This window comes from Mustelus asterias, chromosome 9, assembly GCF_964213995.1.
Source record: "Mustelus asterias chromosome 9, sMusAst1.hap1.1, whole genome shotgun sequence".
NCBI lineage: Eukaryota > Metazoa > Chordata > Chondrichthyes > Carcharhiniformes > Triakidae > Mustelus > Mustelus asterias.
In genome coordinates this window covers 115,976,020-115,995,102 of record NC_135809.1, presented here as the reverse complement: position 1 = coordinate 115,995,102, position 19,083 = coordinate 115,976,020, and the positions used below count along the sequence as shown (strand labels likewise).

The following is a 19,083-nucleotide window of genomic DNA, read 5'->3' as shown; positions in this document are numbered from 1 at the left end:
TCCTTCAGTTCTTTATGTTGCTCAATGCTTTACCCTTATTGTCCTTCATTTCAGCATGTGGGGATGTCATTTGCTTCTACTGTTGCACTTTGTTTGCAGATTAATCTTCTTTACACCAAGATCAGCCAATCCTCTCCACGCTTTGCTTGTGGCTGGTCAGATCATAGAATTGCATAGCACAGTAAGAGGCCATTTGGCCCATTGTTCTTGTGCCAACACTTTTAAAGAGTTGTCCAATTAGTTCCACTTTCTATAACTCTGCATATTTTCCTTTTTAAATATATATCCACCTCTCCATTGAAGGGTTATGTTGACAGCTTGGTGGAATACGAGTTGTTCCTTCTTTTGATTAGTTTCCATGTTGGCGTCGCTGGCAAGACCAGCATGTATTGCCCATTCCCCTTGAGAAGGGGGTGGTGAGTTCCCTCTTTGAACCACTGCTGTCCATGTGGTTAAGGTACACCCAGAAGAAATGGCGAGGTAGTTCCAAGTCAGGATGGTGCGTGGCTTGGAGGGGGAACTTGCAGATGGTGATGCGCCCATGCATCTGCTGTCCTTATCCTTCCATTTGATTTGATTTGATTTATTATTGTCACATGTATTAGTATACAGTAAAAAGTATAGTTTCTTGCATGCTATACAGACAAAACATACCAAGGGAAAGCGATGGCCTGGTAGTATTATCGCTGGACTATTAATCCAGAAACTCAACTAATGTTCTGGGGACACGGATTCAAATTTCGCCATGGCAGAGGGTAGAATTTGAATTCAATAAAAAATATCTGGATTTAAGAATCTACTGATATCCATGAAACCAATGCCAATTGTGGGAAAAACCAACCTGGTTCACTAATGTCCTTTCGGGAAGGAACTCTGCCGTCCTTACCTGGTCTGGCCTACTTGTGACTCCAGAGCCACAGCAATGTGTTTGACTCTCAGTTAACCTCAGGCAACTAGGGATAGGCAATAACTGCTGCTCAGCCGGCGACTCCCATGTCCCACGAATGAATAAAAAACAATCATAGAGAAGGAAAGGAGAGGGTGCAGAATTTAATGTTACAGTAATAGCTAGGGTGTAGAGAAAGATCAACTTAATATAAAGTTCAAAATCTGATGGCAGCAGGGAAGAAGCAGGTCTTGAGTCGGTTGGTACATGACCTCAGAGTTTTGTATCTTTTTCTTGATGGAGGAAGGTGGAAGAGAGTATGTCCAGGGTGTGTGGGGTCCTGGCTGTTTTTCTGAAGCAGCAGGAAGCATAGACAGAGTCAATGGATGGGAGGCTGGTTTGAGTGATGGAATGGGCTTTGTTCTTGCGGTCGTGTTCAGAGCTGGAGCCATCCCTAGCTGTGATACATCCGGAAAGGATGCTTTCTATGGTGCATCTGTAAAAGTTGGTGAGAGACATGTGTAAGAGGTCGCATATTTAGAAGGTGCTGTTGAATGATGCTTGGTGAGCCATTGCAGTCTATCTTGTATTTGGTACACAGTCCGGCCACTGTGCCACCGGTGATGGAGGGAGTGAATGTTCAAGGTGGTGGATGGGTGTTGATCAAGCACGCTGCTTTGTCCTGGAGCGTCGGGATTCCTGAGTGGTTGCGAGCTGCATTTTGTTCTTGTAATGTTCCCGTGAAGCATCTTGGGACATTTTCACTATGTCAGAGATGTTACAGAAATGCAATTTGTTGTTGTTGTTGTTGCAGTCTATTCAAAATGAACTCCAGTTTGCTGTGCAGCTTCTCAGTTAGACTGCACTTGTGAAACATTCCTATTTAATCAAAGCACCAAAATGTTTCAGATCAATCATTCGCTGTCAGCGCTTAGTCCTGCTGGTTTATTTTAGAAATAAAAAGATTTACATCATTTATTGAATTAAAACCCTTCTTTCCTGTTTTTGCTGCCCAGAAAAATTACATTAGAAGATTTAGCCAGGTTTGACAACGCATTGAGTCGAAACAGAAGCCCAAAGGTTTTTGGTTGTAGAGCAAGTTGGAGGCCATGAGGTGAATCAGCAATGAAATGTGTGATAGATGGAGGTGTACAAATGGATTTTATAACTGTGGTTATGTGGATGTGCCTCTTCAACATCATCTTCCCAACCTGCGACCTCTACCATCCAGAAGAACAAAGACAGGAGGTACATGGGGACAGCACCACCTGCAATTTCCCCTCCAAACCGCTCACCGTGCTGACTTGGATATATACCCCTGTCCTTCTGGATTGGTAGAAGTTGCAGATTTGGAAGGTGCTGTTGAAGGAGCACATCCACATAGCGTGGGATTTTCCGGCTGCGCTTGCCCCAAAACCGGAAAATCCCGCCCAAGGTCAACGGATCTTTCCATGGTCTGCCCCCTCGCCCGCTCCAATTCCTGTGTCGGGCGGGACGATAAAATTTGCCCCATAGTCACAATTATAAAATCCATTTGTACACCTCCATCTCTCATGGATTTCACTGTCACTGGAACTCCCTCCCGAACAGCACTGTGGGTGCACCTACAACACATGGACTGCAGCGTTTCAAGAAGGTGGCTCACCGCCACCTTCTCAAGGGCAATTAGTGACGCATCTCATGATTGAATAAATTTAAAAAGTACGGACACAGGGCAAGCTGGGTGTTCCAAGCTTCCCAACCAGCCTTACTAATGTTTACTGTGAACATCATATAAATATTGGTACCTAAACATTACCACAATAACTCTGATTGGTAGAGGCATTACCATGGGGAATGTACCAGTTGTTGGCGACTGATAGTTAACTGCATCAGCTTCTACCTGCAATTCGATTTTGACCTCTCCAGTTATCAATTCATCTTGTGTGGGGGTGCCAAATATCAACATAACTGTATTAAAAACAAAAGCATTTCCTTTTTAAGCCCTGACAGTAAAGGAATACTGCTTCTTTCTGGAAGATAGTGTTTACCTTTCCAAATACGGATAAATATTTGAAGACAAATTTGGAACACAGCCTGCAACGACCATTAATTATCCACATCTGTGACATGGGAGAGAAATCATTGAGAGCACCTTAAATTAATTAACAGTGTAAATGGCTGCCAACACACTTCAGACACTTATCTACAGATATGGGCTGTATAGTGATGTGAAAACCTTGTAATGAATGCGGTAAGAATATCTTATTCACCATAATAATAGTGTTGCAAACTCACATATACCTCAAATGTCCAACCCACGGTCTGAAGGCCAGTTAATAACCATGGTAAGAGCTTGAAGCCCAGGATTCTCATATTTCAATTCCTAGTTATTTAGTGGCTCAGAACTTTTTTGTCAAAGCTTTTCTACTTGTACTCAACAGGACATTTTGCAAGAATACAAATGCAACAGAAACACCAAATTTATACTGTATGTGCAGAGACTGCTGATTGGTTGACAAATTGACCCGATTGGTAGAGGCATTACCATGGGGAATGCACCAGTTCTTGGCGACTGACAGCTAACTGCCAAGTATTGTTTGAAATTTTAAACTAGGCAGCATGACTCTGATTGGTCATCACATTTCCCTGAGAAATGGATCAGTAAATGACTGTCACTTAATTTGTATAGCCAAAAGAGGCGCAATGTGTGTACAGTTCTTTCTGTCTGCAAAGAATGGGGCCCTATGTACTGATATATTTAGCTTCCATACATGCAAATGTGCCACACTGAGAGCCCAACAAACAATCTTAAATTAATTGTTAGTGTAACTCTTAGTGCATTGAGGATTATTTAGCAAAATCAAGGCAAAATACTACAGATGTTGGAATCTGAAACCAAAACAGAAAATGCTGGAATATCTCAGCAGGTCTGACAGCATCTGTGGAGAGAGCATAGAGCCAACGTTTGGAGTCTGGATGACTCTTCGTCAGAGCTGAAGACAAATGTTGTCCAATTGTGAAATCCCATCTAATGTTGGACACCGTGTTTTGAGTTTTGCAAGAATGGGCTGGTTGAGTACAATCTATACCTTGCCTATTGCAAACAGCAGATGTGATCTGCCAGTCTTTGGAATGAAAGGCCTACATACCTGGCATCACATTGACACTGAAGTTCGTATACCACATTTGTATGATAGGCAGAACATCTTTTGGCTTGACGGCAACATCCTCTGGTGAAAACCACTCATGTTGCGACTGCATAGTAGCAGCATGAAGCAGCGAGCTTTACCTGTTGTCCAAATGTCTGGGATACCTAATCTGAGGTAGACTGGGCACTTTTCAAGGCTGCAAGTGATGGCCTTATGCCCATTGATGAATTTTTAAAAAAATTCATTTTGAGGGACATGGGTGTCACTGGCTGGCCAGCATTTATTGCCCATCCCTAGTTGCCTGAGGGCAGTTCAGAGTCAACCACATTGCTGTAGCTCTGGAGTCACATGTAGACCAGACCAGGTAAGGATGGCAGATTTCCTTCCCTAAAGGACATTAGTGAGCCAGATGGGTTTTTCCAACAATGGTTTCATGGTCGTCAGTAGATTCTTAATTCCAGATATTTTTTGTTGAATTCAAATTCCACCATCTGCCATGGCGGGATTCGAACCTGGGTCCCCAGAGCATTAGCTGAGTTTCTGGATTAATAGTCTCGCGATAATACCACTAGGCCATCACCTCCCTAATTTGGTGCAATCACTGTCTATCAGATGAGGCTGGAAAATGCTTTGGGTCCTGTGGTTGTGAAAGGCACTATACAAATTCCAAACTTTGTTTCTGGTGCCGTTGCCTCTTCAATGAATGATTGCTAAATTCGGTGAATGAATGCTGAGCATACTGACATATTCTGGTCTCCTCAAAGTGTGATAAATGAAAATTAATGGCCTGCAAAGGCAGGGGCTAGGAATTTCCTTGGAGCTAATCCCCCTCTGCTACTGTAACTTCCGCGTGAAGCGTAGCAGAAGTGCAAGTTGGAGCAGGAAATTCTTAATGATAAGCTGTGAATCTTCCTGTCGTCGGGTAAAGAAATATCAGCATTTAATCTCCATATGTTTCTCTGAGATATCTCAAATTGTGTGAGATAGAAAGAAGCACAGTGTGTGGTTTGATTTGAATTATTATTGTCACCTGTATTAGTATACAGTGAAAAGTTTTGTTTCTTATGCGCTATACAGACAAAGCACACTGTACATAGAGAAGAAAGGAGAGGGTGCAGGATGTAATGTTACAGTCATATTTTAAAGAAAGATCACCTTAATATAAGGTAGATCAATTCAAACGTCTGAAAGCAGCAGGGAAGAAGCTGTTCTAGAGTCAGTTGGTACGTGACCTCAGACTTTTGTATCTTCTTCCCATCGGAAGAAGGTGAAAGAGAGAATGTCCGTGGTGCGTGGGGTCCTTAATTATGCTGGCTGCTTTTCCAAGGCAGTGGGAAGTGTAGACAGCCAATGGATGGGAGGCTGGTTTGCGTGATGGATTGGGCTTCATCCATCAGAACACAGAAAATGTCAAAATTATTACAGGTTTTAAACAATGACAGAGATGGGGAATGTGGGGGAAGTGGGAATGAGCAAAAAGAGAGAATAAATGATATAAGGCTTGATGGTGCAAGGCTAAAAGTGGAGGATATTGGGATAAGTAAAGAAATAAAAGATGGGTAGAGAGGAGGTGTAAATGGTACACGGAGTTAGGGGTAAGGTGTTGGCGTGGATTGGGGATTGGCTATCTAACAGGAAGCAGAGAGTTGGGATAAATGGGTGCTTTTCTGGTTGGCAGTTGGTGACCAGTGGCGTGCCGCAGGGATCGGTGTTGGGGCCTCAATTGTTTACCATTTACATAGATGATCTGGAGGAGGGGACTGAATCTAGGGTATTCAAGTTTGCTGATGACACGAAGGTGAGTGGGAAAGCGAATTGCGTGGAGGACGCGGAAAGTCTGCAGAGAGATTTGGATAGGCTGAGCGAGTGGGCGAGGATCTGGCAGATGGAATATAACGTTAGCAAATGTGAGGTTATCCACTTTGGAAGAAATAATAGTAAATTGGAATATTGGACTCTTGGATGGTGGTTTGCCTCCCTGGTGCAGGGGTCCGGGAATTGAAATGAGGGGACTGAGAGCGAGGAGGTTAGCTCGCAAATAGATAAGGAATGTAGACAGGGTAAGAGGGAGGTTAGACGAGTGATGGAGAAGGGAAGTGCTCAGGCTGAAGGTCTGAGATGTGTCTATTTTAATGCCAGGAGTGTAGTGAATAAAGTGGATGAGCTTAGAGCGTGGATTGCTGCTTCGAATTGTGATGTGGTGGCCATTACGGAGACTTGGATGTCTCAGGGACAGGACTGGGTGCTTCAGGTGCCGGGTTTTAGATGTTTCAGGAAGGACAGGGAGGGAGGCAAGAGAGGGGGGGAGTGGCACTGTTGATCAGGGATAGTGTCACGGCTGTAGAGAAGGTGGACGCCGTGGAGGGATTGACTACGGAGTCTCTGTGGGTGGAGGTTAGGAACAGGAAGGGGTCGGTAACGTTGCTGGGTGTTTTCTATAGGCCGCCCAATAGTAACAGAGATGTTGAGGAGCAGATGGGGAAACAGATCCTGGAGAGATGTAGGAATAACAGAGTTGTCGTGATGGGAGATTTTAATTTCCCAAACATAGATTGGAATATCCCTAGGGCTAGGGGTTTGGATGGAGAGGAGTTTGTTAGGTGTGTCCAGGAGAGTTTCCTGACACAGTATGTGGATAAGCCTACTAGAGGAGAGGCTGTACTTGATCTGGTGCTGGCTAATGAACCTGGACAGGTGGAGGATCTCTCGGTGGGTGAGCATCTTGGGGATAGCGATCATAATTCTATCTCCTTCACGATAGCATTGGAAAGAGATAGGATCAGGCAGGCTAGGAAAGTGTTTCTCTGGAGTAAAGGGAAATACAGTGTCATCAGGGAGGAAATTAGACGGGTAAATTGGAAGGAGGCATTCTTGGGGAAAAGTACCGAAGGAAAGTGGAGGATTTTCAAGGAATGTTTGTCTGGAGCTCTGCATGACAACGTTCCGATGAGACAGGGGGGTGTTGGTAGGGTACGGGAACCGTGGTGCACGAAGGTTGTGATGAACCTGGTGAATAAGAAAAGAGAGGCGTACAGAAGGTTCAGAGAGCTAGGAGGTGTTAAGGATTTAGAGGAGTATACGGGATGTAGGAAGGAGCTTAAGAAGGAAATTAGGAGAGCGAGAAGGGGTCATGAGAAGGCCTTGGCGGGTAAGATTAAGGAGAATCCCAAGGCTTTCTACAAATATGTCAAGAGTAAAAGGATGAGATGTGAAGGCATAGGACCCTTAAAAGGTGAAGGGGGAAAAGTTTGTGCGGAACCGTTAGAAATGGCGGAGCTGCTTAATGAATACTTTACCTCGGTATTCACGGTGGAAAGGGATCTGGGTGGTTGTACTGCTGGTTTGCGGTGGACAGAAAGGATCGAGCATGTGGACATAAAGAAAGAGGATGTGTTGGAACTATTGAATGGCATCAAGGTTGGTAAGTCGCCGGGACCGGATGGGATGTACCCCAGGTTACTGTGGGAGGCGAGGGAGGAGATTGCGGAGCCTTTGGCGATGATCTTTGCATCGTCGATGGAGACGGGAGAGGTTCCGGAGGATTGGAGGATTGCAGATGTGGTCCCTATATTCAAGAAAGGGAACAGGGACAGCCCGGGAAATTACCGACCAGTGAGTCTAACCTCAGTGGTTGGTAAGTTGATGGAGAGGATCCTGAGAGACAGGATTTATGATCATCTAGAGAAGTTTAGTATGATCAAAAGTAGTCAGCACGGCTTTGTCAAGGGCAGGTCGTGCCTTACGAGCCTGGTTGAGTTCTTTGAAAATGTGACCAAACACATTGACGAAGGAAGAGCGGTGGATGTGGTCTATATGGACTTCAGCAAGGCGTTCGATAAGGTCCCCCATGCAAGACTTCTTGAGAAAGTGAGAGGGCATGGGATCCAAGGGGCTGTTGCCTTGTGGATCCAGAACTGGCTTGCCTGCAGAAGGCAGAGAGTGGCTGTGGAGGGGTCTTTCTCTGCATGGAGGTCAGTGACCAGTGGAGTGCCCCAGGGATCTGTTCTGGGACCCTTGCTGTTTGTCATTTTCATAAATGACCTGGATGAGGAAGTGGAGGGATGGGTTGGAAAGTTTGCTGACGACACCAAGGTAGGTGGTGTTGTGGATAGTTTGGAGGGATGTCAGAAGTTGCAGCGAGACATAGATAGAATGCAAGACTGGGCGGAGAAGTGGCAGATGGACTTCAACCCGGATAAGTGTGTGGTGATCCATTTTGGCAGATCCAATGGGATGAAGCATAGAACATAGAACATAGAAAGCCACAGCACAAACAGGCCCTTTGGCCCACAGGTTGCGCCGATCACATCCCCACCTCTAGGCCTATCTATAGCCCTCAATCCCATTAAATCCCATGTACTCATCCAGAAGTCTCTTAAAAGACCCCAACGAGTTTGCCTCCACCACCACCGACGTCAGCCGATTCCACTCACCCACCACCCTCTGAGTGAAAAACTTACCCCTGACATCTCCTCTGTACCTACACCCCAGCACCTTAAACCTGTGTCCTCTCGTAGCAACCATTTCAGCCCTTGGAAATAGCCTCTGAGAGTCTACCCTATCCAGACCTCTCAACATCTTGTAAACCTCTATCAGGTCACCTCTCATCCTTCGTCTCTCCAGGGAGAAGAGACCAAGCTCCCTCAACCTATCCTCATAAGGCATGCCCCCCAATCCAGGCAACATCCTTGTAAATCTCCTCTGCACCCTTTCAATGGCTTCAACATCTTTCCTGTAATGAGGTGACCAGAACTGCGCGCAGTACTCCAAGTGGGGTCTAACCAGGGTCCTATAAAGCTGCAGCATTATCTCCCGACTCCTAAACTCAATCCCTCGATTAATGAAGGCTAGTACGCCGTACGCCTTCTTGACCGCATCCTCCACCTGCGAGGCCGATTTAAGAGTCCTATGGACCCGGACCCCAAGGTCCTTCTGATCCTCTACACTGCTAAGAATGGTACCCTTCATATTATATTGCTGCTTCATCCCATTGGATCTGCCAAAATGGATCACCACACACTTATCCGGGTTGAAGTCCATCTGCCACTTCTCCGCCCAGTCTTGCATTCTATCTATGTCTCGCTGCAACTTCTGACATCCCTCCAAACTATCCACAACACCACCTACCTTGGTGTCGTCAGCAAACTTACCAACCCATCCCTCCACTTCCTCATCCAGGTCATTTATGAAAATGACAAACAGCAAGGGTCCCAGAACAGATCCCTGGGGCACTCCACTGGTCACTGACCGCCATGCAGAGAAAGACCCCTCCACAGCCACTCTCTGCCTTCTGCAGGCAAGCCAGTTCTGGATCCACAAGGCAACAGCCCCTTGGATCCCATGCCCTCTCACTTTCTCAAGAAGTCTTGCATGGGGGACCTTATCGAACGCCTTGCTGAAGTCCATATAGACCACATCCACCGCTCTTCCTTCGTCAATGTGTTTGGTCACATTTTCAAAGAACTCAACCAGGCTCGTAAGGCACGACCTGCCCTTGACAAAGCCGTGCTGACTACTTTTGATCATACTAAACTTCTCTAGATGATCATAAATCCTGTCTCTCAGGATCCTCTCCATCAACTTACCAACCACTGAGGTTAGACTCACTGGTCGGTAATTTCCCGGGCTGTCCCTGTTCCCTTTCTTGAATATAGGGACCACATCTGCAATCCTCCAATCCTCCGGAACCTCTCCCGTCTCCATCGACGATGCAAAGATCATCGCCAAAGGCTCCGCAATCTCCTCCCTCGCCTCCCACAGTAACCTGGGGTACATCCCATCCGGTCCCGGCGACTTACCAACCTTGATGCCATTCAATAGTTCCAACACATCCTCTTTCTTTATGTCCACATGCTCGATCCTTTCTGTCCACCGCAAACCAGCAGTACAACCACCCAGATCCCTTTCCACCGTGAATACCGAGGTAAAGTATTCATTAAGCAGCTCCGCCATTTCTAACGGTTCCGCACAAACTTTTCCCCCTTCACCTTTTAAGGGTCCTATGCCTTCACATCTCATCCTTTTACTCTTGACATATTTGTAGAAAGCCTTGGGGTTCTCCTTAATCTTACCCGCCAAGGCCTTCTCATGACCCCTTCTCGCTCTCCTAATTTCCTTCTTAAGCTCCTTCCTACATCCCGTATACTCCTCTAAATCCTTAACACCTCCTAGCTCTCTGAACCTTCTGTACGCCTCTCTTTTCTTATTCACCAGGTTCATCACAACCTTCGTGCACCACGGTTCCCGTACCCTACCAACACCCCCCTGTCTCATCGGAACGTTGTCATGCAGAGCTCCAGACAAACATTCCTTGAAAATCCTCCACTTTCCTTCGGTACTTTTCCCCAAGAATGCCTCCTTCCAATTTACCCGTCTAATTTCCTCCCTGATGACACTGTATTTCCCTTTACTCCAGAGAAACACTTTCCTAGCCTGCCTGATCCTATCTCTTTCCAATGCTATCATGAAGGAGATAGAATTATGATCGCTATCCCCAAGATGCTCACCCACCGAGAGATCCTCCACCTGTCCAGGTTCATTAGCCAGCACCAGATCAAGTACAGCCTCTCCTCTAGTAGGCTTATCCACATACTGTGTCAGGAAACTCTCCTGGACACACCTAACAAACTCCTCTCCATCCAAACCCCTAGCCCTAGGGATATTCCAATCTATGTTTGGGAAATTAAAATCTCCCATCACGACAACTCTGTTATTCCTACATCTCTCCAGGATCCCCATCTGCTCCTCAACATCTCTGTTACTATTGGGCGGCCTATAGAAAACACCCAGCAACGTTACCGACCCCTTCCTGTTCCTAACCTCCACCCACAGAGACTCCGTCGTCAATCCCTCCACGGCGTCCACCTTCTCTACAGCCGTGACACTATCCCTGATCAACAGTGCCACTCCCCCCCCTCTCTTGCCTCCCTCCCTGTCCTTCCTGAAACATCTAAAACCCGGCACCTGAAGCACCCAGTCCTGTCCCTGAGACATCCAAGTCTCCGTAATGGCCACCACATCACAATTCGAAGCAGCAATCCACGCTCTAAGCTCATCCACTTTATTCACTACACTCCTGGCATTAAAATAGACACATCTCAGACCTTCAGCCTGAGCACTTCCCTTCTCCATCACTTGTCTAACCTCCCTCTTACCCTGTTTACATTCCTTATCTATTTGCGAGTTAACCTCCTCGCTCTCAGTCCCCTCATTTCGATTCCCTCCCCCCAACCTTTCTAGTTTAAAGTCTCTCCAGTAGCCTTAGCCAACCTTCCCGCCAGGATATTGGTCCCCCTGGGATTCAAGTGCCACCCGTCTTTTTAAACAGGTCACACCTGCCCCAAAAGACGTCCCAATGATCCAAGTACCCAAATCCTTGTCCCTTGCTCCAGTCCCTCAGCCACGCATTCATTCTCCACCGATTCCTGAACTCACTCTCCCGCGGCACAGGCAGCAATCCCGAGATTACTACCTTTGCATTCCTCTTTCTCAGCTGTCTACCTAACTCCCTATATTCTCTTTTCATGACCCCTTCCCTCTTCCTACCTATGTCAGCAGTACCTATATGCATCACGACCTTCGGCTCCTCTCCCTCCCCCTTCAGGATTTCTGGGACTCGACCAGAGACATCCCGGACCCCTGCACCAGGGAGGCAAACCACCATCCGAGAGTCCCGTCTTTGTCCGCAAAAACGCCTATCTGACCCACTCACCGTAGAGTCCCCAATTAGCACTACCCTCCTTTCCTTACCCTTTTGCACTACTGGGCCAGGCTCAGCTCCAGAGACACTGCCACCGCTGCTTCCCCCAGGTGGGCTGTCCACCCCAGTAGTACTCAGACAGGAGTACTTATTATTAAGGGGCACATCCACCGGGGTGCTCACCATCAACTGAGTTTTCTCCTTCCTCACTGTTACCCAGTTACCTTCCTCCCGTGGTCCCGGTGTGACCACCTGCCGATAGCTCCTGTCAATGACCTCCTCACTATCCCTAACCCGGCGAAGGTCCTCGAGCTGCAATTCCAGTTCCCTAACATGGTCCCTTAGGAACCGCAGCTCAACACACCCAGCACAGATATGGTCGTCCGGGAGGCTAGGAGCCTCCAGGACCTCCCACATCCTACATTGGGAACAACATACTGGCCTCACACTCATAATTGCCCCTTTAAACACACAGGGAAAAAAAAGTGAATGAAAATTTTAAACTTACCTTTCCTCCTCCTGTTTTCTCCAAAGCCCTGCTCTCACTGGGTCTTTTTTTTTAGGTTAGAGGAGGAGGGAGGGTGGGATACTCTACAAGTGTAGAGTATCGGGATTCCTCTCTGTTCCAATTTATTGGGGAAAAAAAAAATCTCTCTCTCCCAGACCTCCCTGCGCGACCACTTCCGGGTTTAGATATTTTTAAAGAAAAAACCCGCGAAAAAGTAAGTTAAAAATAACAGCGCTTACCCGCAGCACTCCTCTCGCGAATCTCTCCCTCTCTGCTGCACTTCCAAGACGCAATGAGGCCGATTCACTGAGGTGAGTAACTTTTTTAAAAAAAAATCTCTCTCTCCCAGACCTCCCTGCGCGACCACTTCCGGGTTTAGATATTTTTAAAGAAAAAACCCGCGAAAAAGTAAGTTAAAAATAACAGCGCTTACCCGCAGCACTCCTCTCGCGAATCTCTCCCTCTCTGCTGCACTTCCAAGACGCAATGAGGAAGTGCAGCAGTATAATATGAAGGGTACCATTCTTAGCAGTGTAGAGGATCAGAAGGACCTTGGGGTCCGGGTCCATAGGACTCTTAAATCGGCCTCGCAGGTGGAGGATGCGGTCAAGAAGGCGTACGGCGTACTAGCCTTCATTAATCGAGGGATTGAGTTTAGGAGTCGGGAGATAATGCTGCAGCTTTATAGGGCCTTGGTTAGACCCCACTTGGAGTACTGCGCGCAGTTCTGGTCACCTCATTACAGGAAAGATGTTGAAGCCATTGAAAGGGTGCAGAGGAGATTTACAAGGATGTTGCCTGGATTGGGGGGCATGCCTTATGAGGATAGGTTGAGGGAGCTTGGTCTCTTCTCCCTGGAGAGACGAAGGATGAGAGGTGACCTGATAGAGGTTTACAAGATGTTGAGAGGTCTGGATAGGGCAGACTCTCAGAGGCTATTTCCAAGGGCTGAAATGGTTGCTACGAGAGGACACAGGTTTAAGGTGCTGGGGGGTAGGTACAGAGGAGATGTCAGGGGTAAGTTTTTCACTCAGAGGGTGGTGGGTGAGTGGAATCGGCTGACGTCGGTGGTGGTGGAGGCAAACTCGTTGGGGTCTTTTAAGAGACTTCTGGATGAGTACATGGGATTTAATGGGATTGAGGGCTATAGATAGGTCTAGAGGTGGGGATGTGATCGGCGCAACTTGTGGGCCGAAGGGCCTGTTTGTGCTGTGGCTTTCTATGTTCTATGTTCTATTATTTAAATGGAGAAAAATTACATCGTGCGACTGTGCAGAGGGACCTGGGGGTCCTTGTGCACGAATCGCAAAAACTCAGTCTGCAGGTGCAGCTGGTGATCAAGAAGGCGAATGGAATGTTGGCCTTTATCGTGAGGGGGATAGAATATAAAAGCAGGGAGGTCTTGCTGCAACTGTACAGGGCACTGGTGAGGTCGCAACTGGAGTACTGTGTGCAGTTTTGGTCCCCTTATTTGCGAAAGGATATATTGGCCTTGGAGGGAGTGCAGAGAAGGTTCACCAGGTTGATGCCAGAGATGAAGGGTGTGGCTTATGAGGAGAGATTGAACAGATTGGGTCTGTACTCGTTGGAGTTTAGAAGGATGAGGGGTGATCTTATAGAGACATATAAGATAATGAAGGGGCTGGATAGGGTAGAGGTGGAGAGATTCTTTCCACTTAGAAGGGAAACCAAAACTAGAGGGCACAGCCTCAAAATAAGGGGGGGGCCGGTTCAGAACAGAGTTGAGGGGGAACTTCTTCTCTCAGAGGGTAGTGAATCTCTGGAATTCTCTGCCCATTGAAGTGGTGGAGGCTTCCTCGTTGAATATGTTTAAATCACGGGTAGATAGTTTTCTGATCGATAAGGGAATTAGGGGTTATGGAGAGCAGGCGGGTAAGTGGAACTGATTCGCTTCAGATCAGCCATGATCTTGTTGAATGGCGGGGCAGGCTCGAAGGGCCAGATGGCCTACTCCTGCTCCTATTTCTTATGTTCTTATGTTATGTAATAGTATAATTGTTACAAAGAGCTGCTGTTCAAAACCAATAGGACAGAGGTTACGATGTGAAATAGTTGAACTCAGTGTTCCTCATGCTTATGTTGGGCTTTGTTGGAACATGGCAGGAGGTCGAGGACAGAGAAATCAGAGAGGGAGAACGATGTCGAAATAAGATTACAGGATGACTGACAGCTTGGGGTCATGCTTGTGGATCGAACAGAGGTACGCTGTATTTGCTTTGCTGAACAGAGAAGCGAATGCATTGTGAACAGCAAACACAGTACATTAGCTTGAAACAAGCACCAGTAAATCGTTGTCTCACCAGCTAATTGGAGAGTATGTGGTGGATAACTTAGTGGGAAAATAGGGAGGTGGGAAAGATGGAACTCAGTCCTGTTCAGGTTTGTGATAGCACTTTCTAATTGGTGGTGAAAGGATGCTTACTCTTCAGGCGGGTCTGTTTTACACCACTTCATTGTCGAACGGCCTTTCAAATGGCAATCAGATTGGGTGTCTGAATGAAGCTTTACTTCTGTGCCTAACTGTTGCGTCAATCTCCTCCAATATATATAAACCAATTTTAAAGACAGCACATATTGATCTGTCTTCTAAAGCCTCACTGCCAACATGACGTTAAAAATAAGATTATGAATGTAGTGACTGGGCTGAGCTGAAGTTTTCAGAGCTTCCAGCTGGCTGAAGGTGTCAATTATTTTGAAATCGCAGTGATCTCAAACTATCACTACCTGCATCCGAATGAGACCACCTGTTGTATAAGCAGTCCAACATCTTTTGCTATTGTTTGACTGTCAAATACACAAGGGCACTTAGGTTCAGTTGGCTCTTGGGTATTTTAAAAAGATTAATTCTTGGGATGCAGGTTTGATTTGATTTATTATTGTCACATGTATTGGGATACAATGAAAAGTATTGTTTCTTGCACGCTATACAGACAAAATATACCGTTCATAGAGTACATAGGGGAGAAGTGAAGGAGAGGGTGCAGAATATAGTGCTGCAGTTGCAGATAGGGTGTAGAGAACGATCAACTTCATATAAGGTAGTCGTTGGCAAGGTCAGCATTTGTTTCCCACTCCTAGTTGCTCTTGAGAAAGTGGTGGTGAGCCACCTTCTTCTACAAAAGAGTATAAGAATGGGAGGAGTAGGAGCATTTGGTTCTTTGAGCCTGCTCCGCCATTCATTATGGTTGCACAGTGGTTAGCACTTCCCAGCTTGGGTCACTGTCTGTGTGGATTTTGCACATTCTCCCCGTGTCTGCGTGGGTTTCATCTGGGTTCATCCCAGAGTCCAAACATGTGCGGGTTAGGTGGATCGACCATGCTAAATTGCCTCTTAGTGTCAGGGGGACTAGCTACGGTAAACGCATCAGGTTATGGGGATAGGGCCTGGGTGGGATTGTGGTCAGTGCATGGGCGGGATTCTCACCTGAAAACTGGAGATTCCCGCCCGACTTCAATGGACCTTTACATGGTAGAATTCCAGTGGCGAGCGGGATGGGCGAATCCTGGCCCATTAGTTGTCTATATAATAAACAAAATATTGAACTTATGTATCAATAGAACCAAAAATCAGATGTAAAATAGAACTAACTCTGAACTATTGCATTTATGATGGGGGTTTTTATTCCAAATTTGTCAGTAAAGTCATCAAAACAAACTTTAACTTAAGATGTGTTGCATTATGTCAGTTTTTTTTTGTAATGTTTATTTATTAGTTAACAAGTAGGCTTACATTAACACTGCAATGAAATTACTGTGAATTTTTTTTTGCCTACTGATTCTTTTGATTAATAAATGCCCTTAATCGCACATTTCGAATAATTTATTGTTGCAGATACATTAGAAACAATAATGGTTGGAACCATAAAAACCTGTTCTTCCAACTGAAGGTGTTATCTACAGCAATGGTGTAGCTATGCACACAAACAGGTTATTTAAAGCATAATGCTGTTTTTTGTTAGAATAATTATTTGAAAGTGCAGCATAATTATTAGCTTTATATCCCCCACAATAAAAACTCAGCTTCCACTTTCCCTGACTTATTTTTTTGGGGGAATTTTGACATGTAAAAGTGATCCTGCTGGAAAAAAAGTTGAAATTTCATCCAGAAGCTGAGGTTGCAGATAAGGTGGGGGTGGCGGGGTTGGGGGGTCACGTCTTTCTGACTGTGGGAGGAAACCGGAGCACCCGGAGGAAACCCACGCAGACACGGAGAGAATGTGCAGACTCCGCACAGACGGTGACCCAAGCCGGGAATTGAACACGGTTCCCTGGCGCTGTGAGGCAGCAGTGCTAACCACTGTGCCACCGTGCCGCTTTGACATGTTGCTCCAGCCAGAACTTGGGAGGCGATGATATTCCCGTGTAAATGCTGCCCTTCCGACTAACTCGGAGGCAGGGAGGGAATGGGGTTGCTTCTTCGAGATCCAAAATCTGTAAGATTGAGTTCTTTTTAACATCCTGCATGCCAAGTTTCAGACTTTTATCTGTTTTCTACCCATTGCCAACCTGATTGGCGGGCAGTATAAAACCCCTGTCTGGCAGGAATGAAAACAAGTAATAACAAAGAAGGACTTGCATTCATATAGTGCTTTTCATGAACACTGGACATCACTAGGTGTTTCACTGCCAATGATACAGTTCCTGCTGTGTAATCACTGTTGGAATGTAGGAGACCCGGTGGTTCATTTGTGCACAGCAAACTCCCACAACATGAGCAGATAATCTGTTTTTTTGTTCAGGGTACCAGGAAGGACTCCTCTGATTTTCTTCAAAATAATGTCGAGGGATCTTTTACATCCATCAAGCAGGCAGATGGGGTCTCGGTCCAATGTCTCATCTAAAATGTAAGACCTCCAACAGTGCGGTACTCTCTCAGTACTGCACTCGAAGTGTCAGCCTAGCTTTGTGTACTCAAGCTCTGGAGTGGGACTTGAACCCAGAGCCTTATGATGCAGAGGTAGGAATGTTACTAGTCGTTCCAGAAGGACCAGCTATTGATGATTTGTGTCATTGTGTGAAAACTGGCACTTGATTTCTATAGTTTCATTCTGGGCCCCTTTCCCCACGACAACCAGATCAAATGGGCCTGTCTCCAGGCGGAGCTAAGTATGATTTCACTATTTTCCATCCGTGGACATTCTGTTCTGATTTAAATTAAAGGAGGCAGTTTAAACATAACCATCTCATAAAGTCTCGCATTTGTAACAATAGGATCAGTGTTAAAACAAAGACACAAAGCCTTATTAAAATATTTAAATAACCAGCCTGCTATCTGTGAGTGGATTGGTCAGCCATCCTTAACCCATGATCCCAGAGGAGGATGGTTCTGAGGTGGGTTTGGCCCCTATTTCGGACACCTGAATCAAACCTGCCTATTTTTGGTTGAGTTTGGGGCGGGGTTAAAATCCCTCCCGATGCATTATGGTCTGTTTCTAATTTTAAACAATAATTGAATTACGGGAAATTTTATTGTAAGTTATTAGGGGAGGTAATGGCCTGGTAGTATTATCACTGGACTATTAATCCAAACATTCAGCTAGTGTTCTGGAAACCCGGGTTCAAATCCGTCGATGGTGGAATTTGAATTCAATAAAAAATATCTGGAATTAAGAATCTCCTGATGACCATGAAATCATTGTCGATTGTCAGGAAAACCCATCTGGTTCATTAATGTCCTTTAGGGAAGGAAATCTGCCGTCCTTGCCTGGTCTGGCCACATGTGACCCTAGAGCCACAGCAATGTGCTTGACTCTCAACTGCCCTCCAAGGGCAACTAGGGATGGGCAATAAATACAGGCCAGCCAGTGAAGACCATGGCTCACGAATGAATAAATAAAATGTCAGGTTCAAGCAGATTAAATACTGACTTTCAGAAGGGAATTGAATTAATATTTAAAGGGAAAGTTTTTGGGGGTTATGAGGAAAAGGCAGCGAGGAAGGGGACTTAAAGGATGGGCGCAGTGTGCTGAATGAGTTTCCCCTTTCCTGTATATTGTGATTCTGCATCTTTATGCATTCTGCTAAAAGGGCTGTGTTTGATTGTTCGGTTGCATGGAAAAGATCCAATGACACAACCTGAGAAAGGACCGTTCGAAAGCAATTGTCTCACTTGTTTAATCCAATACTGCTTCTCTTTCAGGGCCTGGGACCATCTACCAGCTGTTAGATCTTTCTACCCCATTGCCTCCTCCAGCACAGCAGTCATTTGAAACATCTCATTTACCTCCAGTGTGGCTTTGGACTTCCCGACCTCTTCACCAGCGAGTGTTGTCCTCTTACCTGCGATCTTCTTCGGATGTCGAAACAATGGGACCAGAGTCAGTTGAGGAAACCATCACCATTGAAAGTGACCACCTTACATTCCAGGTGACCACTCCAGAGATGAACGAAGACCCTGCCACGGACATCACAACAATATCGAGAGTGACGCCTTCTCCCCAGCTTTCTCTTGGCACTGAAACCTACAGAACTTGGCATCCTTCTGAATTATTAACGTCCAGACCAGCAGATGGAGAGATGCTGGTAATCCATCGGCCAAAAGCTTCTTCAGGTTTGACTCCAGATTGCACCTTTCCCATCCCATCCAGACCTCCACCATTTCCATTAATGCCAGTGCTGCAGAAATTTCTGAAGTACTCTATCAGGCTTTCCATTTTCTTTGTGTTCATCAACAATGGTATCAGATCAGAGTTTGGCAGTAGGTTATGAGGGTCCCCAATCTACTGTCCCGACCACCAAAGTGCCCAAAGCCAAAACAGAAAGTAATTTGTTGTCAACTTTTTCTAACATGCCTTCCATCAGAGCCTGCAGCACCCATTCCTAGCACGACCTTGACTTC

General features: G+C 46.0%; 1 protein-coding gene across 1 annotated transcript in view; it reads left to right on the top strand.

The window, feature by feature from the left end:
- The first annotated feature begins 17,073 nt into the window (after positions 1–17,073).
- kiaa1549la (KIAA1549-like a) overlaps positions 17,074–19,083 on the top strand; it is a 199,264-nt gene continuing 197,254 nt past the window's right edge. Inside the window, exons 1-2 of the mRNA XM_078221393.1 lie at positions 17,074–17,089; positions 18,385–18,942. Of these exons, the coding sequence (XP_078077519.1) occupies positions 17,074–17,089; positions 18,385–18,942 (574 nt within the window). The remainder of the gene's footprint in view (positions 17,090–18,384; positions 18,943–19,083) is intronic.